Genomic DNA, 27692 nt, shown 5'->3' with positions numbered 1-27692 from the left:
GTGTACCGCAGTGAGTCATAAGATTACCTACAAAAAGTAAAAATGAAAATAAAATTAATGTCATTCGTGCTGCCTATGATGTATCTCGACAGTTACACAGATAGAATGAGTGTGTTACACTTTCTAGTATCTTAACAATCCTCAGCCTGCACTAACTTGGTCATGTCCACCGTTTGGAGGACAATCATATCCTGAAAACATCCTTTATGTGTAACTTCCGACATATTCAAGGAAAACCGGTCGTCCCCACCTCTGATATTTGGATGTAATAAAAACGGGACTTCAAAGCAGTGGACATTGACGATGACTTCTAGGAAGACATAGCTCTAGAGATGATGACCAAGAAAGCTATGGACAGCGAAACAGCATTGGCTTAAGCTCCGGAAGTGTGCTCTAGAGAGCATGACCAAGAAAGCTATGGACAACGAAAGAGCATTGGCTTAAGCTCCGGAAGTGTGCTCTAGAGAGTATGACCAAGAAAGCTATGGACAACGAAAGAGCATTGGCTTAAGCTCCGGAAGTGTGTTCTAGAGAGTATGACCAAGAAAGCTATGGACAACGAAAGAGCATTGGCTTAAGCTCCGGAAGTGTGCTCTAGAGAGGATGACCAATAAAGCTATGGACAACGAAAGAGCATTGGCTTAAGCTCCGGAAGTGTGCAACACAAAAAATGTCTGGCGCTTCTACCACCCAAACGAAAGCGACATTGACCTGGTTTAGATTTGGGCAGCATCGCCTTTCGGGACTAGGGCTTCACAGTCACACGAGAAAATGAACCATAGCCGTTCCATGACTGAAGGAGGCCAACAAAAAAAAAATTGTACCAGTAATGCCCAAACTTCGGCCCTAGGGCCATATCCGGCCCGTACGCAGTAATATCCTGTCCCCCTACGTTATGCCAACAATGCATTATAAATGTGCCTAAGCTGTGGGACTAAGCCATCGTTTTAACCTATAAAACTTATAAAATTTAAGTTATGAGTTAGGAACTCTTTAAGATGTATTTAGGGGTCATGTCTCTACCCAGTAACTTGAACTAAAGTTAACTTAAACATGTATTGGACTGCCAACTTTACATGAATAATAATACATGCCATATTAATAAAACAGTGGAATATGTGTTTTTGAAACTATTCTCTAGCCCATCGACGTTGCATGTTGATATAGATACGGCCATTAAGTGGTAGTTTATAAACTATACAGTTAATACAGTGTTAATTTTAGATTCTATGAAATATTTCTGCCCCACCAATAGACCCAGTATGTTTCCGCCTCTGGTTCCTCCTACCGAAAGGAAAGTGAGTATAGCTGGTGACCTGGTCTTTGAACAACCCATCAAGGTACACGCTCCAGTGAAAACAAAAACAGAGGAGTTTAAGGAGATGCTAATAGGTAAATGGAAATATGGAAATATAGAAAACCTTTTTAATCACAAAGTATAAAGATATACATATAAGATATAAATTGTGTCCTAATGTATGAAAAGCGGAGTACCCATACACACACTCTTTCGTTCACTCTCTGTGTCTGTATATTCAACTAACTCTTTCTCTCCTAATATACGATGCCAACGTTGATTTGACTCAAATTAAGGGGGATGCACAATGAAATTTCAATTTTTGTAATTTACAGATAAATAGAAAAGCTTTATGCATGACTTGATAGAACATATAGAGACATGAGTAACCATACACATTTTATGAGTGTAGCCTTTTGGGTTGCTATGGAAATGGCGGCCATCTTGAAAATAAACAATGTTTACAAAATTCTTAAAATATTCTAAAGTACTCAAAATTTTTTTAATTTTTTGATTGCACCTGATAGATATTTGAATCCCATAGGTAACTGGCTAATTTTGTTTTGAAAATTATTACTGGTTTAATTTTTATGAATTTTTAAAATTTTTATTTTTTTCCGACCCCATTTTTCATCTGAGGTCACATCATTATTTTTATTTTTTTATGAAATTTATTATACATATTGAAAATTTTTGCAGCCTATTACCTATGATATACTATCAATAAACTACATGTGAAAAATTATTAGTCTAACTTATACAGAACTAAAGATTTTGAGATTCTTGTGGACAACATGCACCTAAAAATACATTTTGAGAAAAACGCATTTAAAGTTTTTAAAATGATATAAAATATTTATTGTAACCATAAAAATGAAAAAAAAGGGAATATTTACATAAAACAACATAATAGATAATAAAAAAAACAAAAAACTATTCATTAAAATGGCCTGATTGATAGGTTGGACCTTCTAGAACCTCTGCCCGGTGCTCATGCTCAATTCTTCGTTTTTTCAAGTTTTTTCTCCTGGACACTAATGCGATTGATTTTCTTTTTCTAACAAGCTGTAGTTTGACATTTTGCTTTTTCTCACTAGAAGAAATGTTCTTTAGTGTCCAGGGAATGCCTAATATGTCAAAAACTGATCTGATGCCAACAGGTCCATTATTGAAGGCTAAAACAGCAAGGTATGTCGCAGCCCTTACCGTTTTTAATGTTGCGAATTCTGTTTTGGGGCATCTTTGCCAAATGAGGGAATGAAAAGATTCATTGGCGTTTTGTGTTCCCATTCTAGAACATCTTTTTAACAGATCTGTGTCTGTTAGTCTTTTCATTATAGGAAATAACAGTTTACCTATTTCTGATGTGATGGTCTGGTTGTGTTTTTTATATGGCTGTTTTAGTGCCTCTGATCTCTTAAAGTGACACCAAGATGTAGCGCCATCAGGACACAACCTGTGGTTATGATCTAGGTCTGAGCTCATCATATGAAAAAATGAGCCCATAACAGCCAGCTTCATTTTTTGAATGTCGGGAGCATTTTGGCGCAGAGCTTTGGAATAGTAATTTGTAATTTTTTCAATTTTTGGCTTTGTAAGCCTATAATTTAGTTCTTTTTTGTTAGACATTTTTAAATTGTTCAAAGCATTAAACATTCTTTTTGAGATGTGGTTAATGCAGTCCTCTTTTAAGATTTCTACATCATATCCTGAGTTGGTAATGGCAGATGAATGCGATTTACTATCGCCATCACACAGCATCGTGCCATAAACAAGTTTTCTGGATGCCACAGAGCGCGAAAAGATTTTGGATGCTGCTGCGGCCTCCATTGCATTTGCTGAGCCACTGAAGTTTTTTTGACACATATGCTTAGAGGCATCAAAGTTTAGTTCTGCAGAGTTTGAATCACAAACATGGCAATAATTTGATAGGACTTCGGTGTCGATGACGAGTCCAGTATCAAAATCAATAACTGTGCCAATTCCTGAATGAGATGAGTGGCCCCTTTTATGCCAAGTCCCATCGAAAGAAACTGTAATAACAGGACAGCCTGTTGAACTTATTCTTTCATCTGTAGTTAGAGGTTGTGAAATGTTTCTTCCATGCACAACAGCAGATGCCCTAATCATACATTCTTCACCAGCTTCAATTATAGCGGTATTGACTATGTTAGCTAGATTGTTATAAGTATTTCTGTGCATGCAGGGCATACTCATAAGTCCACAAAACCTATCAAATTTAGAATGCGAGATTCCAGATTCTTTTAATGCAGCGACAGCGCGGACATTAATATCCAGATGAACATCATTACTTTTTTTTGAGGTCCAGTCGGACCACAAATATGTTTCACAATTTAGGCATTTGATTTTAATCAAATGAGCCATGCCTTTTGATTGTGTGATGCACATAGTTAATTTGTTGTCAAAGCAATGTGGACAGCACAACAAGGAGACCATTGTGGTCAATTGCATTGAATTCATCATGACGTATATGAAATCTTCAGGCAGCCTCTTATTGGTGTTATCAGCGTTAGTAACTGCAGTTAGGGATATTTTTCGCTCAGCTGCACTTGCAGGCTGTGTTGTTGCTGCTTCAGATCCAGCTGTATCCAAAACAGAGCTGCAAACAAATAAAAAATAAATTAGAGGGTCTTTAAAAAAAAATTCAATAGTATGAAAGTACACGTCACATCTATCACAACATGAAGATTATTTTAAATTTTATAATGCATTTTAGAAATCATATATTGTATTAATAATAAAAAGTAAAGAATGTATAGAGACATGTTACATGTAATATAGATCTATATATGACAATATGTACTAGATCTAAAAAAAAACAACTAAGACCAAGACTTGAGTTGAAGTTGAAGTCCTACAATACTGTTCAATACATCATCATACACGATAATCAGATAATCTAATCTCTAGAGATTATCTAGTTCTAATGTGATCTATGCTCCTAATATAGACTAGATCTATAAAAGGATAGATCTCTATGTTTGCAATCATTTTCATGATATTTATTTAATGTCTATAGAATCTAGATTCTAGATCTAGATGTGATTCATTGGATAAACACGTTGTCGAACTCAAAGAGCCAAGGTTTCATAGTCATTATTTTATGTGTCAGCACACGCTTGTCTAGTAAATAAAAAAAAAAGCAAACTCTAGATCTAGACTTACCTTTGTAATTGTGCATTTGTCTTTGAAGCATGTCGTCCTCTGGGCTTACAGTAACGTTTTTTCTTTCCAAACATATAACCTTTTGTTGGCATTTCTGAGTTTCAATAATGAATCGATTGTTGATGTGATGGAAGTTTACAGAAGGACCGGTTCACGTCATGTGCGCATGCGTGCATACTTTGTAGTTACGGAAGCTTTTTCAGTGCGCATGCGTGTAATTACAGTAACTATAGAAGCTTTGATGGTGCGCATGCGTAAATATGGCTTTGTGGGTGTGTATATGAGGATATAGGGGAAAAAAAGAGGTAGTGACGTATTTTGAAAGTTCATTGCAGTACTATTTATTTATAGAATGAGAAACCATGCACATAATCGGAACTAGAAAAGTAGACCTTTGTATCGATACCATCTGTTAGGGATGAGAGCGTACATTAGCTTATCAACTATAGCTTACAAAATGTTGATTTTTCACCAAAACATCAAAATTTTGCTTATATATCTACATTTAAAATACAAAATTGATGTATAAAACGTATTTTTTTTAGTATTCTGATAGGGAATTCGTATTCTAGACATTTTAAACTATTAAAATCAATTAATTTTAAAATATCGATATTTTTGACCTAAATCTATGTTTTCTCACTGTGCATCCCCCTTAAACTAAACTGGTTTTTTGGATTTTTTTACAATAATTTGTATTGTGTAAAAAGAGCAAGCATTCTCTTATAATTCAATACTAACTGTAACATTTTCTGAAGACAAACAAAAGTTATCGAAGCTTTATCATAACAGGATAGTTAAAAAACACAAAAGAGCAATACAAATAATATGATCGGAATGAGAAAAATAGTTACGGAGAGAAAGAGTTAAGACCCACTTTTTTCATTCACTTAATTTGCCTCATTCTCATAGTCTATCATGCATTCAAACTGAATATGGTTCAATTTCAGTATCTTCTCTCATTCAGCTTGTTTTATTCCAAACATAATAAACTCTATCCGTATGTCTGTTAAAACCTTTTAACACGTTTTATGTTTCTCCCACTTCCCATTCTCGGTATTAGAAAGTGTAAAATTGCATAATACTTATCTTCACCCAACCCTTAATCTGTTGGACCATTGGGGCACCACACAAGATCTGTTGACCGTCCTTCTCCATTCCTCTCTATCCTTTGCTTTGGATATAATCTCTTTTAAAAACCTGCCTCCGCATCGCCTTCTCTGTCTGCCTCTTATTCTTTTTTCTGGTACTGTTCCCTGAAGGAAGGCGTTTGCGATCCATGAAGACATTATGATAGAGTTTAGGTTTGCGTTTAATCAGCGTAGTTTAGCAGGTCATCTTGGGGTCTATTCACTGTATTAATCCCGTTTCTAATTATTATTATTATAGCTTTTATATAGCGCTACTTTCATGCTTATAGCATGCTCAGAGCGCTATGGTGGGGGAGGGGGTATCTAGGAGTTGGTGCTGCCTTTAGGCGCTCAGTAAACGCAACTCTGCCCGAGTCGGGTGTCGAACCTCGAGCCCCCTTCTAGGTAGCCAAGACAAGCAAAGTTCAAGCGCACTTAGCCTCTCGACCACGCTTCCTATGTCATGCGGTTGCTTTATGTACATAAATAATACTTAACGATTTACTTTCACTTTATTGTTCAGACTTTCCCAAAGCTATATTTAGACTTTTGAGGAATCCAGCCTATGACCTTCTACTGCTGGACATAGTCATCATGTCTGTGCCCTTTAGCGGCCTTTCGTTGTTCAGAAGTGTCTACACGGCTAATGAATACAATGTCCCAATGTCAACGGTCACTCTAACATCAGGTAAAACAAGTTACAATTGCAACGTAATTTTTTGACGAAGCATTCTTTTACAAGAACAATTCTTAAAAGTAATATGTTATTCTAGAATGTCGAAGTATCAGTAATGTACTCAGCTACAAGTATAAATGAAGGGAAATAAATCAATAAATTATTCTATCACTATAGTGCATAGCTAGAGGTTCTTTCCCTTGATTTAAAAGAAACAAAAACAATTTCTGATTTTGTTGAGGCACACACTACACCCCTAAGCGCTTAGCAACTCACGGCAGTTCAAGTCTGCATCGGGATTCCAACTCGCCCCCCAATTCAGCTAGTCCCGCCGGACTCAAAATCTGAGCCACAGGCGAGGCCAGGAGTTGAACTTATTGTCATAGGCTATTTGAGACGCATGCCATTAGGAAGCACTTTATAGCTAGTGGAGTGCTTACATCCGTTCCCACTTCCGGCAATCACAACCTTGCAGAACTTGGCCACATGACACCCTCGTTAACCACTGAAACAGATGACCCAAATATCACAAGGTCTGAAAGGGGAATAAAGGAAAAAATATATTATATTATATTATATTATATTATAGCAAACCACATATAATATAATATGACATTTTGCTAAGCCGTTTATCTTTCCCTATCTGAATAAATGGTCTTATAATGCAAAGTTGTAATTCAACATATCCGATTGATAATTGTAATTATAAATGCAGATATATAACATAAATATAGAATTGCGTTTTAAATAACAGCAAAAAGCAAAATTATAAATGCAGATATGTAACACAAATATAGAATTGCGTTTTTAGTAAGAGAAAAAATTTTATTTGTGAACAAAATACTACATATTTGTTATTGTATGTCTTGTTCAGGTATCTCCACAGCCCTAGGGCACATCGTGGGCACAAGTATCAGTTCTTACTTGACCAGCAAGGTGAACACGAGAATGGGTTATGTTTACATCATAATGAGCAGCTACATCCTCACCTGCGCCATCACACCGCTGTACATCATCTTCGGTTGTGACAACCAGATGGTGCATGGTGCTAAAGGAGAATTGTAAGTACGAAGTAATTATTTTTATGTCACCTATTTATTAACAGAAAAAAAATGTACCTATAACTTTGAAATTTAATAGCATTTATTGATATACCGTTATATGTTAATAAGTTGTAACTAGTAAAAGGGGACATAAACTCTGCCACTTATAATTCTGTACTCATGAAAGTAAGCAAACAGTGATCAAGAGGCGGCAATGGAATACAGATTGTTAATATAGATTTGTTTACCTTTAAAACTAATTTTAATTTAATTAATTACCTACTTATATTGTCTAATTATATTTTTTGTAAATGCGCGAAGTTGGTAATAAAATTAATTTTTAAAAAGCCCAAAAATAGTCTAAGAAAGCCCACAAAAGAGGCAAAAGCCCAATGATTCCAAGGTTATGAACATCCCGACAACCGAAGTCGCAAGTAAAACTATGGTATCCTAAAAAAAAAAGATAAGATAGAATATACCATTTTAAGTCAATCCTTTCAAACATGTTTGTATGACCTCTTTCATGACAAAACACCTGGCACGGTTGGTTATTAAACAAAGTTATCTACCATATATTTGTTCGTCTGGTGATTGATACTGGTGATTGAAATAGGCCACACAATAATGTTGAACTGTTTGGTGTATCTGAAAGAAAGTATAGTCTGAATAAACCACATTTAAAACAAAATGTCAAGAAAGACCATAAAACTATTTTAACCCCTTCCCATCTACCAACATTTATCTGACCATCTATCTGGACAAGATAGGGACACGTACTGTTGTAAACATTCTTACATATAATATAATAGAAGCACAATGGTGAAAGAGGACATATGCTCTGGTTCACTGAGCCATTGTACTCAAGAATATAGGAAAAACAGTTATCAAGAGACGGCAATGGAATACAAATAGTTAAAATAGTATTGTATATTTCTTTTATTTTCAATTTATTTTTTAATTTAACTATTTTAATTTTTTTTTATTAATTATTAATTAGTTAAATAATTATTTATTTATTTTGATGAATTAATTGTTTCTTTAGTAAATGAATTAGAATGATTATAAAATACTTTAAAAGAAAGGTAACCCCCAAAAAAGAAGCAAAGAGCCCAAAAAGAAGCTAAGAGCCCAAAAAGAAGCTAAGAGCCCAAAAAGAGGCAAAGAGCCCAAAAAGAAGCAAAGAGCCCAAAAAGAAGCTAAGAGCCCAAAAAGATGCAAAGAGCCCAAAAAGAAGCAAAGAGCCCAAAAAGAGGCAAAGAGCCCAAAAAGAGGCAAAGAGCCCAAAAAGAGGCAAAGAGCCCAAAAAGAGGCAAAGAGCCCAAAAAGAAACAAAGAGCCCAAAAAGAAGCAAAGAGCCCAAAGAGAAGCAAAGAGCCCAAAAAGAAGCAAAGAGCCCAAAGAGAAGCAAAGAGCCCAAAAAGAGGCTATGCATATATATGAAAAAACATGAAAGTAGCCATTGCTTTAATGAAACGCTTATTTTAGCGACTCTAGTGATGTAGTGACTGACTAAAAGTCGACAAAAATGTCGTCATATATTGAGAGTGTAACTTAAAGACAGTTTAGTTGACAAACACTAAGACATGACTAATCCCGTTTTGCAAAAAACTATTAAAAATTCCTATGAAATTGTCATTTCATCCCCGGTCACTACATCATCTGCCTCTCATCTCATCTCTGCCTGTGGTCCCTTCTGGGGCATAGGCCATCAACCAGCTTCCTCCAGGCGTCTCGGTTCAGGACGAGTCTCTCTTACTGTCCCCACTTCTTGACCATCTGCTTCCAGATCGCGGCGACATGTATTCCTAGACACACACACACACACACCATCTGCCTCCATAGATTAGATATTAGAATAGACAAGTGAACAATGTTTCATGTTTGTTTCACGTCCAGCGGCATTCCGGTCAACACGTCCAGTCTGTGTGACTGTACCAACAGTAAAGTCCTGATCTCTTGCGGGGACGACGGTCACAACTACCTGAACCCTTGTGTCGCCGGATGTCAGGATGTTGATGGCAAGGTGAGATAATCTTGTCTGAACTGTAGTGATGTAGCATTTAAATGGGTTATCTTTCTTATATAATGTTTTGAGGAATATGTTCTTTCTTGCATGAAATATAAGTACGAAAGCTGTAGGGCAGTGTAGGATATAGGAATAGGTTCTTTCTTGATTTCCAAACCAACACTTGCAGACCATATTTAGCCACGGATGTGTTACTACCCTGATGTAAAAGCGTTACCAAACCGCCAATTCTCAATTTCGCATAACTTTTTCTTTTTTAGAGATTTTGTACATTACAAGCGTGGCGGGCATGTGTGTGAACCCCAGGCTGGATAGGATTAGGAACCACTGGGTATAGAGTTGGGGCATTGAAAAAGATAAAACAGCAGATTTTGGTTCGGTTAGACCTAACCCTAACTTTTTTTTGTCTCATAGACCACTGGCCACGTGCTGAGTGAGGTGGTGTTAGTTTTGTTGAGAAGGTTGTTTGTGCTGTGACTTGAAATGTTGCTGTTTGTAGTCGCGAGTTCTTAAGTATACAAGCACTCTGACAACAGCTTAATATAAATTCAGTAATACGGCCTCTTTAGAAATATAATATTTATTACGAAAGAAAGCCACAGTCCACGTCGTCAGATTGCTACTATATTTCCGTTCTGTTTTTAATGTACCGTCGCGTCACTAAGGAAATCCCCGATTAATCTAAACATCTACGCGTCTTGCAATTGAGTCTTATACGCGTTTTCCGGTATTCGGTAATCCTCCTGCTGGCAAATGTTGCAATTCTGAAGATAAGCCTTTTCAGTGTTCGAAAGTATTTCAAATCTTTATTTACACAGAGTGGCCTCTTCTCAAATGGCTTCGAACCCTGGAGGTCTATAAAGATCACTCTGGGAAGTACTCTATTATTCGAAAATGTCCTCTGCTATGTCTCTGTATGTTTAGTTTAGGATACATTTTCACTCTGCGGCGTATCCGATAACTGAATTTAAAATGCAATAAATATTTATAAAATCATTCTTAGAATTTATACATATGGGTTTTCTTAGTATATAAAAATCTATATTTTTTTGTATTTTATTAACATATTAAGTACCTTTCTTTTTAAACTTTTTTTCTTAATTAGTACGCACACAAACGAAAAAAAAAACAACTTAATCCTGGATAATACAAATGCAAAGTAATTGTCTTTAATTTATCTTACAGACCTTCACTGACTGTCGTCTGCTAACCAATTCAAGTCTTGGGACTAATGTAAACCCTGGACTTTGTGCCTCTGACTGTTACACTAATTTCATAATCTACACTTTCTTGAGTGGTCTCCAGTCTGTGGTCATCCCCATGGCCATGATACCCAGGAGGTTGCTGGTGCTCAGGTAAAATAAGCAGGCCTATACATATTGAAGTGATTTGATGAGATTCTGATTCTTTAGGCTTCTTCTCAATGTTTGGCTTTGATGTTCTTCGCGTAGGAAGTGTTATCGCCATACTCTTAATGTTTTCTTGATCATCTATCATGCTTATATGTAATACCTAAGGCGTCCCTAAAGCATTTTCTTTGTCCGCCTTGTGAGCGCTTTAGGGACACCCTCAAAGCTTCTCTGAAAGCGTTCAGCATTAACCCAGCCACCTGGGAGACAGAAGAACATGACAGAACATCATGGCATCGCGCTGTGAAAGCTGGTGCACAAATTACTGAGGAAAATAGAAAAGCGCTTGCAGAAGAAAAACGCCAAAGAAGAAAAGCAAGGCCAATGACACTAGCTCCAGCTGGAATAACCTGCCCAGTGTGCAGCCGAACATTCCTGGCTCACATTGGTCTCACCAGCCACATGAGGAGGCACCAAACCCCAGTGCAGGGCCCTCAGCGCCCTGGAAGACAAAGGTGGTCATTATCGAACCGCGATGGACAACCTATAGTTATAATGTAATACCATGTTTTTCTAATCTTCAACAGGATTGTTGACCCGAGAGACAGAGGCTTCGCTACAAGCATGTTTATGTTCTTCTTCAGCTTCAGTATGTTTTTGTTTTTTATTCTTTATTAGATTTTATCGCCAGATTTACGTTCAGATTTTTAACTAATCTTATTAATTCTGTCTGTCTTTGTGTCTGTCTGGTACAAATTTTTTACACGTTATTCATCCCTTTTCCCATTATCGAATTAAATTGAAACATATTGTATACATGTAATTTGTTTCTCATAAAAAAAACATGACCAATAAAATAAAAATTATTAGTGAACTAAATAGTGAAAATTGTATTGTACTGAAAATTTAAAAGCATGAGATAGTGCTAAACAAAAACAAAAACAACAAACGATTGGTTAAAATATTTCTAATAGCACAGATTTATTATTGTTGGTCTAGATCTGTAAAAAATATTCAATTACATGACTGATCCAGGGGCGTAGCTAGAAATTTTCTATCGTTTGGGGGCCCGGGGACTTGACTTCTGTCTTCCATTTTGCGTAATGTTTAATTTGTAATGTAAAAACATCATTTGGGGGCCCCTTTTAAGTGGGGACCCAGTGGTGATTTTCATATTCTCCCCCCTCCTCCCCCCACTCTAGCTACGCCACTGATCTGATCCAAACTAATTAATATAATTATATATCATATAAGCTTTTTTTTTGTCTCTGTATTTTTTTAATGTCTATTTTTGTTTATATTTCGGTTGCTTTGTATGGAATTATAACTGGTAGTGAATTATTCAGCACATACAAATTGGCAGACCATTGAAAAAATGCCAGAACAAACTATGCGACTGTTGGGAAAAAAAAATCTTCAAAATCTCACTAAGGCCATCTTTTATATTAGCATTAAATATCAATGTGTCTAAAGCTTCCTTCATAATGTTGACACACGCAACAAGAATTCTCTAAACCTGGAAATGTATTTTAAAAAAATAATCATTTCTAATTTTAATTGTGTTAATTTCTTTATATATTTTAAAACCATGCACGATTCTTTATGCCTGTACACAGTGTTTTACATTGTTTAGTCGCATGTTATATGGAACAGTGTCAATGTTTAATTAAAAAATGCATGTTTGTTTTCACAGTGGCTATACCGTCGCCCAACTTATTTGGTAAAGTCATAGACGGCACGTGCCTTGTATGGGACGGACGATTCTGTGCTTTGTACGACAGGGATAAGATTAGGTAACTTTGTATTTAGCATACATTTAGAATACATTTAGCATACATTTAGCATACATTTAGCATACATTTAGCATACACTTAGTTGATAGTTGACACTGAATCCTAGCCTTCCACTGACACAGTCGACTGAACCTATTGTCGTTTCTCTCCCTAGCCTTCCACTGACACAGTTGACTGAACCTATTGGCGTTTCTCTCCCTAACCTTCCACTGACACAGTTAACTGAATCTATTGGCGTTTCTCTCCCTAACCTTCCACTGACACAGTTGACTGAACCTATTGGCGTTTCTCTCCCTAACCTTCCACTGACACAGTTAACTGAATCTATTGTCGTTTCTCTCCCTAACCTTCCACTGACACAGTTGACTGAACCTATTGGCGTTTCTCGAAAACATTTAAATTTTCATGACGTTTCGCTGACACACTTTTCTGATCCACGGTCGTTTTGTACGAAACAGTTATCTGAAACTCGGTCTTCTACTAACACTGTTTTATGCTGACATGGTTGCCTTGACCACTTTCTTCCGCTAACATTGTTACCTTGACCACTGTCTTCCACTGTCGTGGTGGTTACATTGACCACAGTCTTCCACTGGCATGATTACCTTAACTACTGTCTTCCACAAGCATGGTTGCCTTGACAAAACAATCTTTGTTGCCATCGTTACCTTGATCAGAGTGTTTCACAGGCATGGTTATTTTGACCACTGTCTTCCACTGACATCGTTACCTTGACCACAGTGTTTCACAGGCATTGTTACTTTGACCATGTCTTCCACTGACATCGTTACCTTGACCACAGTGTTTCACAGGCATGGTTACTTTGACCACTGTCTTCCACTGACATCGTTACCTTGACCACAGTGTTTCACAGGCATGGTTACTTTGACCACTGTCTTCCACTGACATCGTTACCTTGACCACAGTGTTTCACAGGCATGGTTACTTTGACCACTGTCTTCCACTGACATCGTTACATTGACCACAGTATTTCACAGGCATGGTTACTTTGACCACTGTCATTCAGCGACATTGTTGCCTTGACCACAGTGTTTCACAGGCATGATTACTTTGACCACTGTCTTCCACTGACATCGTTACATTGACCACAGTCTTCCGCTGACATGGTTATCCTGACCACTGTCATGCAGCGACATTGTTGCCTTGACCACAGTCTTCCGCTGACATGGTTATCCAGACCACTGTCATCCAGCGACATTGTTACCTTGACCTCAGTCTTCCGCAGACATGGTTATCCTGACCACTTTCATGCAGCGACATTGTTGCCTTGACCGCAGTCTTCCGCTGACATGGTTATCATGACCACTGACATGCAGCAACATTGTTACCTTGACCACAGTCTTCTGCTGACATGGTTATCCTGACCATTGTCATCCAGCGACATTGTTGCCTTGACCACAGTCTTCCGCTGACATGGTTATCCTGACCACTGACATCCAGCAACATTGTTACCTTGACCACAGTCTTCCACTGACATGGTTATCCTGACCACTGTCATCCAGCGACATTGTTATTTTGACCACTGTCTTCCACTGACAGGTTGCCTTGACCACAGTGTTCCGCTGACATGGTTATCCTGACCACTGTCATCCAGCGACATTGTTACCTTGACCACAGTTTCCCACTGATTTAAGTGGACGTTTCTCTCTTTCTACCACCTAACTGGTCTTAACTCTTTCTCTCCTAATTAACGATACCATCGTTGATTTGAACCCATTTAATCAAATTAATTTTTTGGTTTTATAAGCTTGTATTTGTGTTATACAAAACGAGCATGTATTCTCCTATAATTCTATACCAAAAGTAAAGCTTTTTTTACTTCAAAAAAAAAAAAAGTTATTGAAGTTTAACCATAACGAAAAATTTACAATTCTATCAGAACGTGGATTAAAATTGCGGAGGTAAAGAGTTAAATGTTACGACCCTGTCATGTAACAACACTTCGAAGTATTTGTGGTTTGACAGGAATGCACCAAATGCTATGCATTATCTATCAACCACGATTTTATATGCACCAAGGTAGAACAACCAATTCAGAACGTGGATTAAGATTACGGGGTAAAGAGTTAAATGTTACGATCCTGTCATGTAACAACACTTCAAGGTATTTGTGCTTTGACAGGAATGCACCAAATGCTATCTATCAACTACGATTCTATATGCACTATGGTAGAACTACCGAAGTGTTTAAACCAGTTCTTAAATTTACAATTTTTAAGTTTCATTCTAGGTGAATGCTAACACTTGATCGAAGAACATAATTTAGTATTTCAACGTGTTAAACTATTAATAGCAATAGTTTTAACTGACCAATATTTTTTTTCCTCCCCATTCCCCCAGGTATTTCCTGTCTGGTCTTGATGTCGGAGTCTACGGCCTTGTACTCATTACCTTCTTCGTCATGTTTGTTTTTTTCAAATGGGAGGAAAGGAAACTCAAGCGACTGCAGCAGCGTCACAGCGTAGAGGAAAGCAGCCCGACGTAACGATTGGCCAGCACTAGTGCGCGCAACTTTTTAGATGTGATCAAAGCAGACACTTGCGGTGTGTAGCGCTCATAACTTCTACGCACCTCTAGTCAGACTCTGCGGATTAATGGTGTCTCTAAAATCCTACAATTTGACCTTATGCTTATCATTTCCTTTCCTTTTTGACATTACAGTTCTGTTAAGATGTCACACTGACAAAAAATTTCTGTATACCACAGATGCAACCAACCATTTACAGGGTGGCCCAAATGTAGGTTTACAATTATTAAACCAAATTTTCATGATTTAAGTTACTTGCTTAGTAATCTAATATATAAAGCAGAAAGTAAGGCGTGTATATGTATATATGCAACGAATAAAAATCAAAACCGTTTGACCAATTTTGATAAAACTTGTCATAAGTGTATCTTGGATCATGGCGAAGGCCGTAGTGTATGTGTAATGTCCTTCCCAAAACTGTAGGGCATGAAATTAAACAAAAAGAACCTAACTGTATATATATATTAAAGAATGAAACTTTTTAACAAATCCGGTAAACCCGTTTTCATGGTGTTCAATATTTATTATGACTGTCTGTTGAACGGGTAAACCCACTTTTTTTTACACTCTACTTTTATTTTCGTGGCAAAATAAACAAACAAACGTGAAAGGAACATTCTCCATGTTTGACATATATCTAAACCCAATCCAATAGATCGGTGATATCCAAACTAAGGCCCGCGGGTCATATCTGGCTAGTACGAATGTTACAATGCTGAAGGAGGACATTTTAAGTATCTGAGAGATTCAAATGTTTATGTTAACGGTTATAACGAATTCCTCGCTGTTCTAGTGCCGAATTTTCAAACCAATAGTCAACGTGATCACTATAAACCTACTTTTGGGCCAGCCTGATATACATGATTTGTATTATGTAATTACATTACAATAGTTATTCTTTTACTTGTATAGAAAAGTTATAGACATTTCCTTTAGTGCTATTGTGTCAATTCTTTCATATATAATATCAACACGTATTAAATTTATGTTTTATTGTAAATGGCGTTTGATTTTATATCTTTTTGTGAGTTCCCAATTACTATATGCGAATTCCTGTGAATAAGATAAGATACGATAAGAAAATTTTTATTGGTCTAATCAAATGGAAGTTCAGTTTGACTACAATTGACCACCTCAGCGTAATTACTGTACAATAACAATATAGATGCAAATACGAACAACATTCTCACACGAAACACATACACACTCACAACCAGCGCTTTATGATAGGACAAATATGCACAAATGCTCCTTTTTCCACTGTGCTATTAGAGCATAGAATATGCTTTCAGGAAAACCAATGACAGAGGTTTAAGTCATTGATCAATATACATGACTAGATTGACCTAGGGACATGCCTAAGTACCAATCATCTTTTTTTTAAAGTAACGTCTGTAATTTACAAGAAAAATAAAACATTCCAACCTGATGACTCTGTTAAAAAAATGCGATGATATACATAAACACAAGTTTTAATTCCATCTCGTACAGTACTACTTTAAAGAAGCTATGGGTAATATATATTAGTTCCCCTTCTCAAATCTTGCGATCTATAGGTCAGATGATGGGTCAACTGTTTCTGTGGCCTACGGTTAACGAGTGTGTTATGTGGCCAGCGCAACGCCAAACCGGCTTTACTTTTCTCCTACTAAAGTCAGGTGAATTCAGAGGCGCCCAAAGATCCCGAAATTAAAAATCACAGTCCTCACAAGGATTCGAACCCGGGACACCCGGCTCGGAAGACAAACACTTTACCGCGCCTTCATATACATGTATATATTTTTCGCCTTCCCAATTCTTCTTCTTCCCCATAGAAAAGACTGTTCTATTTGGATTAGTTTAAAGGCTGCTAGAATCTATGTGCATCAGTCGGTGTGGGTATTAAAGAGTAGACTCTAGTAAAACAATTTCAGACTACTGCTTCCATGGACACTTGTTTTTAACTTCAATGTGTAAAACCTTAGCCCCCATCGATAGTACGGTGAGCTTCTTGCAAGTCCGGACATTGGAATGACGGAGCCTTGTGCAACATGGTAATGCATTATTAAAAATTGAGATGTGGTCTCCAGCTCATGAGGTATAAAAAAAACGCTGGAACTTCTCTAAGCGAGTTCAAGGCAGACACTCAGCTACCCAAGCCGTTTCCTTCATTCACAGCTGCAGAAATGCTTTAACAAACTTAGCCAGATCACGTGACATAATTTTTATTTCCTGATATATATGATATATTTAGCAACGAATCAATTAAACCGTCTGTATTTTTAGGTGTTTTTTTTTTTGTTTTTTTTTCGGATTTCTAAACATCTGTTTTGCTTGGATCTGTTTTGCTTGGATCTGTTTTGCTTGGATCTGCTAATCTAAGGAAAATCGAAACAAATCTTGGAAGACAACGGCCACCCGCTCCATCAGAACTGCGTCAGGTCGTGCTGTCAATCAAAACAAGAACGGAGCGGTACAAAAACTCGTTCGTACCTCACTCGGTCAGACTATATCAACACCACTCGTTGATCAGGAAACATGAAAAGGACCAAGATGCCTGTGTGTAGTCGCTGAATGAACTTTCTATGGTGTGTCTGTTGTATTTATGTGTATGTTTCTGTTGTGTTGTCTTTATATGAGAAAAGAGTCCTTGTAATTACAACAAATTTCCACAAGGATCAATAAAGCAGTCTTAGTCTTAGTCTTAGTCTTACTAGTTAACCATTCTTTGAGATTGTGGGAGCTCCAGCCTCCAGCCTCGCGTTGACAGACATTGTATTTGTAGGTTTCAATTTGTCACACAAACTAAAGAAAGCACCGTAACTTCTTTTACACACACACGCAAAAATAGTATGTTTAAATAGTTATAAGCTTTCCATTTCAGTGTAGAAATATACAAATCAACTCATTCAATCTTAAAACGTGTCACATCAACTGTTTATCCATTCATTCAATATTTGTACCTGGCTTTCTTCTGTCACTCTGTCTCTCTCTCTCTCTCCTCTCTCTCTCTCTCTGTCTCTCTCACACACACACACAAGCACACACACAGCTGTTCTCCTCTTTTATATACACATAGGCTGTCAATCCTTCTAAAAAATTACACCAAGTAAGACATATGAGGGCGCAGTGGCTTAGTAGTTAAGCGCTAGGCTTTCGAACCTAGGGTCCTGGGTTCGAATCTCGATGAAGACTGGTATTTTGAATTTTGAGATTTTAAGGCGACTGTGAATCCTCTGACTTAAGTCGGAGAGAGTAAAGGCGGTATGTCCTTTAATGGTCTCACGGTACACATATACCACTAGCGGATCCAGAACTTTGGAGTGGGGGGGGCGATTTTTTTCCAAACCCTAACCCTAACGCCCAGTAAACCCTAACCCTATGCATAAACGTGTGTACAGAACACACATACACATACACACACACACATATATATATATATATATGAGAATTTTAAAAAGCAGCATTTCTCAATCTTCGGCGAAAAAGTGGGGCAACGCTATAAGGTTCCCTAGTGGGGTTTGGGGCAAAGTCCCGACGCCAAAAGCGTTTTCTTGCATTCTTCACTGAAGAAACGCATTCTCCTGACATCTACAGCTCATTATTCATCAATGGAGTTCGGGGCGAAGCCCCGACGCCAAAAGCGTTTTCTGGCATTTTTCACTGCAGAAACGCATTCTCCTGACCTAAAGCTCATTATTCATACTATTAAAAAAAAGGACCTTTTGAATAATATTGTATTTGAAAGATATTCTAATATGAATTTATAGGCCCTTAATACATTGCAAATAAAACCGATTTGTTCCTTGAAAAGATAAGATACCTCACATATTTAGATTTTGGCTTTGAGGATCGTCGCCGAAAAAAATTATTCGATAAATAATATTCAATAACATCGTAGTATAAGTTGTGAGTTATAGTCCCAAATTTATTTAATTAGAAAAATATCCGATTGAGTAAAGGTTGGGAAAAGGCGACTATAAATGTTTTTTTTCGGTTTAGAACTCATCTCAATCATGATTCTTATAGTGAAAAATTTCGTTTGAATTCTAACTTTTCCAATGCAAAGTCTTTCTTAAAATAATTATGATAAATTCATGTGAAATTACATAAACTCTGGAAATGGGAGGGGCGGTAGAATGAAAGCGATTAATCCTCGCTCCTTTAATAATTTCTGCTAAAGATTGCATTTGGCATTAAAGAATAAAAAAAAAAAAGTAGGGCGACTCGATATAAAAATTTAATTATAGTATATATAAATTATAGTAGTGGCAGATTTTTTACATTTTGTAATTTCTAAACTATAATACTAAAAGAAAAAGTATTGGTTTGTCCGATGGGGGAAATGCAATTGCATATATCGCCCTTCCCACCTTGTGCAACCCTTTTTCATTTAAATTTACTAATGATAAAATTAGAGATTAGAGTATGGTACGACATAATATACAATGGGTTCACATATCAATACGTAGTTTATATTATATAGATATTCAACTAATTTTGTTCACATACTATGATTCTCCACAAAAATAGGACCGCCCCCCCCCACTCAGAGGGCTAGAGTGGGAAGGGCAGTACATGCAATCGCCCTCCCCCCCAACCCCACCGAATCGACCAAGATACCAGAAAGGGAGCGACATAATATAAAATGTATAGTTTAATTCAACTAATTTTGTTCACAAACTATGATTTCTCCATAAAAGTAGGACCACCCCCTCCCCCACTCAAATGGTTTAGGTGGGAAGGGCAGTAGAGGTATTCGCCCCCCCCCCAAACGGTAAACAGGGAACGAGAAAATATAAAAATCGGTTAAAATATCAATAACAAGTTTTAATCATATAGATATTTAATTGATTCTGTTAGCAAGCTGTGATTTCTACAAATAAATTGGACCGTCCCCCCCACTAGAAAGGGTAAGGGGGGGGGGCGGGATTGATACCATTGCCCCTTCCCGACCCCACCAAATCGGTCAACATACTAGAGGAGGGGGCGAAATAATAAAAAAATAGGTTGTAATATAAATAATTAGTATATATTAATATTATTAACATAAGTAATAAATTTGTATACAAATTGTTTGTTTTGTTTTACATGTTTCGGATGTTCCTTCAGAGTTGAAGATAGTTTACTTCCTAGTCCAAACCTCACGCAGGACGACGGGGGATGGGAGCGGGCAGGATTTGAACCCTCGACCATCGATAAATCCGAACGACAGTCCAGTGCGCAAACCGCACGACCAGGCAGCCACCCTTGTGTGAATTATATACTAAAATTCGGGGGATCGGCCGATTTGGGGGGGGGGGGGGCGATCGCCCCTACCGCCCCCCCCCCTGGATCCGCCAGTGACATATACATATAATAATTATAAGGCTACTCTTCGAGCCCGAAGATTAATGAGGTATGCAATATTTGTCGTGGCTACGCAGCCCCAGCCTCAAATATAACTCCGCGGCCTTTGTAAGTGACCTCCAGCTGTCTCGTTCTGAAGCCGCATGCAACCAGGATCTCTCTTCTATGTCAGCTAAAGCAAGTTAATGTCTAAGCTGGTCTTTAAACCGTTTCCGTTGGGCACCTCTGTTACGTCATCACCTTTCAGCTCACCGAAAAAGACTGATTTTCAGTACGTTCGTCACTGATACGGGATACGTGCCCTGCCCAGCGTACACACACAAAGACAAATAGGGGTCAAAAAACATCGAGGGCCCAACTCCAAGATCTGGTGACCAGTCTTTTGAAGAAACTTTATTTCAACATGAGGGGGGAAGTATCCGAGTAGAAAAACGAGGGGAATCGAGTGTGAAGACAGGATGTGAAGTTCGGGATTTTAAGAAAGCCTCTGAGGACAACTCCAAAGGTTTACTTGACATACATAGTGTAAATAAATCTTGTCGTGTGGTTTGCGCTATGACTTTCGTCTCAATTGTCTCGGGTTCGAACACTACCGCTGCTATCCTGTCGTCCTGCAAGAGGTCCGGGCTAAGAATAAAATAATCTTCGATTCTGAAGGATCTAACAAGTCTGTCAAAGACGGTTGCTCATTGTGCTGACCACACAACACTCTCATCAACCCGTATGAATGAGGGTAGCTTACAAGTTAACCACCTAAAAATGTGACGGCATATGTTTTAAACAAGGCGTGGCACTAACAGATTCAGAGGCATCATTAGTCGAAGTTGTAGCACAAACAGCTTCATAAGCACCATTACTTGAAGCTGTGGTACAAAAAACCACCATTATTCAAAGCTGTGGGAAACTGCACTTTTAAAAAAAAAGGGAAAGAAATGGAACAGCAAAGTTTAAAATAAAATTTTTAAATCTTTCTGTTTTCTTTCCACCTCTATTTTTTTCGGCTTGTCTAGCGCACACACACACACACACACACACGTTCACACACACGTACACACACACACACACACAGAGAGTGCTTCCCTGTCCAAACATTTCCCCTCTCCACGTTCCGTCTAATGACTCTAATTATTTCTAACTTATAATTACCAAACCCAGTAACATCTCCCACGTCTCTCCTTATAGATATCACAAAGTGATCATTCCATGGGTTTTAAACTGAACTATGTAATAACGGTTAAGGTTGTTAGTAAACTGATCATTATACAAATCTAAGAACGTGTATTGATCAACAAAATTATAGTTCACCCCGTTTTTTTTTATTCGCATCCTTCCAGTAATCAAATCATTATTGTAGCCGAAAGCTGATATTCTTTGGATGACGTCTGGCACATAGTTCAGTTGAAGGATGACTTTCTAATACAAAGGATAAATTAGAAACTACTAGTGAACCCTAATTACGAAAAAAAAAAAAAAAGACTGTATAGAGTGCTAATTAAATTTATCAAACACACAAATAAGGAAATGGAGAAAGCCTAAAAAAAAATAATAAGGTCAAGAAAAAAAAAATATAAGTATACTTCATTATTGTCTGATTTACCTTGATATTGAGATAACTATAGGAGGCGTTTAAATATCAATAAACAGCAGAGAAATAAAGACTTATTAACTTTTAAATATTGTTCATTATTATGCTAGAATTATTTCACGCTGTCCACAAAGATTTCATGTCAGTAAGCCTCGACATATTTTATGAATCTGCACACTTAATCTTAAGACTATTTGTAAAAGGAAATATTTCAAGATAGTGTAAAATGCTTAAGGTCTCATATATCATTATTGTAGTCGTTAAAACGGTTTCTTCAGAATTGTGGATTTGTATAGTTCTGACTGAGTATATTGAGATTTGATCAACTATTTGGAGTGGCTTTTATTTGTTTGTTGTTTTTTGCTTGTAATCACATTTTAGTCAACACATTAGTAGATACGAAATAGATTCTACAAGAATTGAATCCGCATCGAAAATACTAATAATATCACTCAAAGAAGTATCTTTAACATTACGATAACAATGTGTAGAATTGATTCTTCATTGATACTATTGGCAATCGACCCAACAATAACATCTTTATGCTAAGATAACTTTTTGGTAACTATTGCCTCTCGGCGAATACAACAGATTTGCATCTTTTACTGAAACAATTGACATAAGAGGCTTTTATCTCTATAGGTATACTCATTTGTCAATAGTCAGAATGTTTTATCAATTCACTGAGGTCAATCAATCCTCAAAGTCGTGGAAAGATGTCAGCTTTTTCGCGTTCAGTGATGAAAACTACGGCTCTACCTACACAATGTTACAGTACCTGACTTACCGTGTCATGGTACCCATCGTCTCCATTTTAGGCGTCCTTGGCAACGCGGCTAGTATTTTGATTCTGTACAAGCAAGGACTTAAGAAGAGCTCCAATATCTTAATTTTCGCCTTAGCTGTGGCTGACTCGATGTTTCTGGTAGGTATCAACAATGCCTCGCTCAAAGTTTATCTGGATATCAACTTTCCTGTTTACGGGTACTATTACGCCGAGGACGTCGCCATGTTGCTCTACGTCACATTTCATCTTTTCGTACTGCTGGAGACTGTGGGTAAAGTGGCCTCCATGATCCTGCCGCCGCTAATCATCGTCGAGCGTTTCATCGCGGTCTTTTTCCCGCTTCACTTCTCGAGCGTCATCACGTCTGCGAGAATCAAGGCCGCTGTGGCAATAATGTTTCTGCTGGGGCTTCCAGCGTACTTCTTTTACATACCGATGACCAAGTATCTCTACACGCTGGACGTCGTCCGCAATGCGACCGCAGGATATATACTTAAGTCGGACTCGTTTGCCCAAGACGCTGCCACGTTTGGCTTGATATCAGAAATCTACGCAACTCTCTGCGGCCCCACGTGTGTCTGCTTCGTAATCGTTGGATGTGTCCTAATCGCAGTTAGGATCCAACTTCAGGTTAAGAAGAGAGCCTCGCTTTCACAAGCTCATCTTAGTACGACAACATCAAAGGCCAATTTAGATCCCGTGAATGGAAAAATGAAAGAAGCCAAGTCTAAAAGAACAACCAAAATTCTTTTATCTGTTTGCGTTGTTTATTCCATAACCGGCTCATTCAATTTCGTCTCTGACATGGTCTTAAACTCTCAGAGGCTCGGGATTGTCTTAGGAAACATTTTCCACTGGATGTCAATCATTGTGCTTTGTATCAACAGTGCTGCCAACTTCCTCATCTACGTAGCTTTAAATAGAAACTTCAGAGAGATGTACAAGAGGTTGTTTTGTACTTGCCTTTAAAAGCAATGTCGACCGAACAAAATAACAAGGTCGACCAAATTGAAAAAAAAATGACGACCAAATTAAAAAAAAAAAAAAACAAATGTGTAGACCAGTGATGCCCAAACAAATTTGGCCTGCGGGCCATTTTAATTTCCGACACTCACTTCGCGGGCCATTTTAATTTCCGACACTTACTTCGCGGACCATATGACAAAAAAAGATATAAAAATCAAAATAGACAATAAAGCATTTTTATTAGAAACTCGTGTATCCAGTTGTTACATTATTTAAGGGGTGTTGGGAGATGATCAGAAATTAACTTCTGAATAGAGAATCCAAGTCCCCTCACTGAGGTAGAATGTACGTCCACGATGTGGGGAAAGTTTGTTGACACAATTGGGTGCTTGTACACATCGTGATCCTCCTTAACGCTTGTTTCCGGACATTTAGAAATGTTTCTGCAAGCAACAGGGCGCCTGCATCGCTTGAAATTTTGTCACGCAGGGATGTCTGGTTTTACAAGTCATTGGGTTATAGTTACAGATCCGAGTGGACATTGACAAGACTGGCCGGAAAAGTATTTTCATAAAGATTTATTTCAATCGTCAAATCATGAAAATCCACAAATCGTTCACTGGGCTTTCCAAGTTGGGTCAATCTTTCTTTTCATTGTCATATGAGAAAAGCTTCAAATGCATTCTTCCTTTCAGGACACATTTCTTCCATCACTGCTACAAAGCACTTTTTTACGCATTCGCCGACGGAAATAGCTTCATTGTTCTATTTAAATTTGAGCAACTCTATAGCTTGCCCTTAAGGTCAGAAATATATTCTTGTCTCTTCTCGGAGAATATTTTCGTCCAATTTCCAATCTTTAGGCTTAACTTAGCAATATCTTCTTCGCTCTAAAACGAAAAAAAAATGGCGCCATATTTTTTTATGTCTTTCATAATACTGTTTTAATGTTATGTTCCCCCCAAAACATCCATACTATCTCACCAATCATGTTGGCTTATTATCGTGTTCACAAAAAAAAAAAAAAAAAAAAGGTAAAGGTCTGTCCACCTTGTTTTGGAAGTTTCTACTTTAAGAGATCCACTTCTAGTTTGTTCGGCTCTGTCATTTCATTAACGCATAAATTTTAAAAGGTTTTTTTTTTACACTTTGTGCCGACATTTCGTCGGGCCGGATAGAACCGAGTCGAGGGCCGGATGTGGCACGCCGGCCGAATTTTGGGCATCACTGGTATACATGATATCGACGATCCAAGTCAGATTGAACATAGATTTATTAAACACTATTTTGTTAAGATAGGAATTAGTGAATGAAGATTTTCATTTCTGTTCCGTTACTAATTACAGTCCTGGCTATGGGAAATATTGGTGTAACTTATTGTATGTGATGAAAAAAGGTCAATGTGGGAACTATTTCTCAGGAGAAGAGAAATTTTATCTCGAGGGTGGAGTGGAGTGAAGTTTACAACTACAAATATTTTCTTTTTCATTTTAGTAGCTAGTGTTACTAAATTTTACAAGCACATTTGAATAAGTTTGCTTTTAGAAATCAAAAATTAGCCTTTGCACCTAAACTTTGCAAGCCACAACGTATGGAGAAATATGATTTTTTTTTATACCTCTTCTAGATTTGAGTGTGACAGCCGGACAGAAGGACATTTTACACAAAACTAATAACAGCTTCTCCTCTAACGGGGGCCTGTAAACATCTATCTGTAAACAAATAGAGAATTAGTTTTTGATAAGTTATTGAAGAGAATCTCCAATAAATTGTAAACAAGTTTCGTTACATCAAATGACTGATTCGTCTTGTCTTGGTCACAGACATCATTATTAGTTGACTGTTATAGCCTGTTTTTACAAAACTTATATCAACTCAATCTGTCTGTCTGTATGGTAAAAACTTAGCACACGCCATTTTTCCCACTCACAATCTCGGATTAAAGCTGACATTTGGCACAATTAATTCTTTTACACAAGAATCGATTTTAAAAAATTACCAATTAGTTATTTAACTATTGGTAATTTATTAATTTGTTTTGGTATTTAGAACAATGGAAAGAGATCTTACTTGACAGAGGTGGTGGTTTCAGTTGAAATAGTCCAATTGTGGACTCGAGCCCTGAGTGAACATTTCATTTATGCATTTAAAAACGATCATGTAAACATTCACCAACATACTACCTTCTTCCCTCCCCCCCCCTCCCATTTCACAACTGGTCCAGACAAGTGATAGGATCACAGCGCATTGAAAACACTAAAAGTTAAACAAAAAATAACAGGTAAAAAATATTTCTAACCATACAGATGTATTAGGTCTAGCTCGATTCTACATGACTTATTCAAACTAATTGATACAATTAGACTTAATATAAGCTTTGTTTTTGTTTTTTTAAGTGTTTTATATTCTTCGTGTTCTAAAAGTTTTGTTACGTTTGATAGCGTTTTGTAACACATTTACGATTACTCCGCGATTTGAAAGTGAGTTTGAGAGATCGAGTTATGAAGTCTAGACCTGACATCAATTAGTGATAGCCAACACCGATCTATTATGTAATTGATCCGTGAGTAATCCTAAGGCTGTGTCAGTCTCAGCACAGGCCAATGCCCCAATCTAGGATGTGCCAGTCTCAGCACAGGCCAATGCCCCAATCTAGGATGTGTCAGTCTCAGCACAGGCCAATGCCCCAATCTAGGATGTGCCAGTCTCAGCACAGGCCAATGCCCCAATCTAGGATGTGTCAGTCTCAGCACAGGCCAATGCCCCAATCTAGGATGTGCCAGTCTCAGCACAGGCCAATGCCCCAATCTAGGATGTACCAGTCTCAGCACAGGCCAATGCCCCAATCTAGGATGTGCCAGTCTCAGCACAGGCCAATGCCCCAATCTAGGATGTGTCAGTCTCAGCACAGGCCAATGCCCCAATCTAGGATGTACCAGTCTCAGCACAGGCCAATGCCCCAATCTAGGATGTACCAGTCTCAGCACAGGCCAATGCCCCAATCTAGGATGTGCCAGTCTCAGCACAGGCCAATGCCCCAATCTAGGATGTACCAGTCTCAGCACAGGCCAATGCCCCAATCTAGGATGTGCCAGTCTCAGCACAGGCCAATGCCCCAATCTAGGATGTGCCAGTCTCAGCACAGGCCAATGCCCCAATCTAGGATGTGCCAGTCTCAGCACAGGCCAATGCCCCAATCTAGGATGTGCCAGTCTCAGCACAGGCCAATGCCCCAATCTAGGATGTGCCAGTCTCAGCACACGCCAATGCCCCAATCTAGGATGTGTCAGTCTCAGCACAGGCCAATGCCCCAATCTAGGATGTGCCAGTCTCAGCACAGGCCAATGCCCCAATCTAGGATGTGCCAGTCTCAGCACAGGCCAATGCCTCAATCTAGGATGTGCCAGTCTCAGCACAGGCCAATGCCTCAATCTAGGATGTGCCAGTCTCAGCACAGGCCAGTGCCCCAATCCGTCTTCTCGTTTCCACTACTTGTGAGCTGATACAAACCAGGCTGTTATTATTCTTATACCATGTTTTGTCTCGCTTTTAATAAGCCAAAATTTTAACTCGTCCAATACCTACCTCCCCACCCCACCCCACTTTTCCACTTTTTTTATTTTTACATTTTTCTGTCCCTCTGTCTCCCCTCTGTTAGACCCTCCCCGTTCCTTTGCCATAGCATCTTATGATGTCTTTACTGAACTCTTTACCCAGCTACTGTAGACAAGTGATACCCCCCCCCTCACTCCCACTTATACTTTCCCTTTCTCGGCTGTTCCAGCCTCTTTCCTCCACCCACCAACAATCACGGCCGGTTGAGACATCTATCCGGGGAGCACCTCCTGCTAGCACGTGCATGTGTTCAGGTGGGGAGATACCTGGCTCTCCTGCAATCAGACAATAATTAACCAGGCGATGCGGCTTATCAGACAAGGGATGGGCGCCGCCTTTGAACGCGTACCACAGATAAGTGAA

The 27692-nt window shown here is 38.1% G+C and overlaps 2 protein-coding genes across 4 annotated transcripts in view; one reads left to right on the top strand and one right to left on the bottom strand.

Annotated features, from left to right (window-relative positions):
* The window catches only part of LOC106075283 (solute carrier organic anion transporter family member 2A1-like), a 35738-nt gene extending 19690 nt beyond the window's left edge, over positions 1-16048 (top strand). For all 3 annotated transcript variants that reach the window (XM_056041599.1, XM_056041601.1, XM_056041600.1), the window contains 8 exons: positions 1256-1392; positions 6137-6301; positions 7164-7350; positions 9229-9355; positions 10544-10713; positions 11295-11356; positions 12401-12500; positions 14862-16048. In XM_056041599.1, coding sequence (XP_055897574.1) covers positions 1256-1392; positions 6137-6301; positions 7164-7350; positions 9229-9355; positions 10544-10713; positions 11295-11356; positions 12401-12500; positions 14862-15006 — 1093 coding nt within the window. In that variant the 3' untranslated portion in view covers positions 15007-16048. The remainder of the gene's footprint in view (positions 1-1255; positions 1393-6136; positions 6302-7163; positions 7351-9228; positions 9356-10543; positions 10714-11294; positions 11357-12400; positions 12501-14861) is intronic.
* On the bottom strand, positions 2125-5132 carry LOC129928235 (uncharacterized). The gene is made up of 2 exons (XM_056041602.1): positions 4484-5132; positions 2125-3917 (listed from the first exon to the last, which is right to left on the bottom strand). Exons 1-2 carry the CDS (start codon positions 4573-4575, stop codon positions 2231-2233), a joined length of 1779 nt encoding a protein of 592 aa, XP_055897577.1. The 5' UTR covers positions 4576-5132; the 3' UTR covers positions 2125-2230.
* Positions 16049-27692: the final 11644 nt, after the last annotated feature.

This window comes from Biomphalaria glabrata, chromosome 9, assembly GCF_947242115.1.
Source record: "Biomphalaria glabrata chromosome 9, xgBioGlab47.1, whole genome shotgun sequence".
Classification (NCBI taxonomy): domain Eukaryota; kingdom Metazoa; phylum Mollusca; class Gastropoda; family Planorbidae; genus Biomphalaria; species Biomphalaria glabrata.
This window is presented reverse-complemented; position numbering and strand designations above follow the sequence as displayed.

What these genes read in the sequence shown, in the direction of transcription:
- LOC129928235 (XM_056041602.1), bottom strand. Translation starts at nt 4,575, where the DNA reads ATGCCAACAAAAGGTTATATGTTTGGAAAGAAAAAACGTTACTGTAAG. An exon ending in ACAAATGCACAATTACAAAG is followed by an intron (nt 3,918 to 4,483) that starts GTAAGTCTAGAT and finishes ATTTGTTTGCAG; the next exon opens with CTCTGTTTTGGATACAGCTG.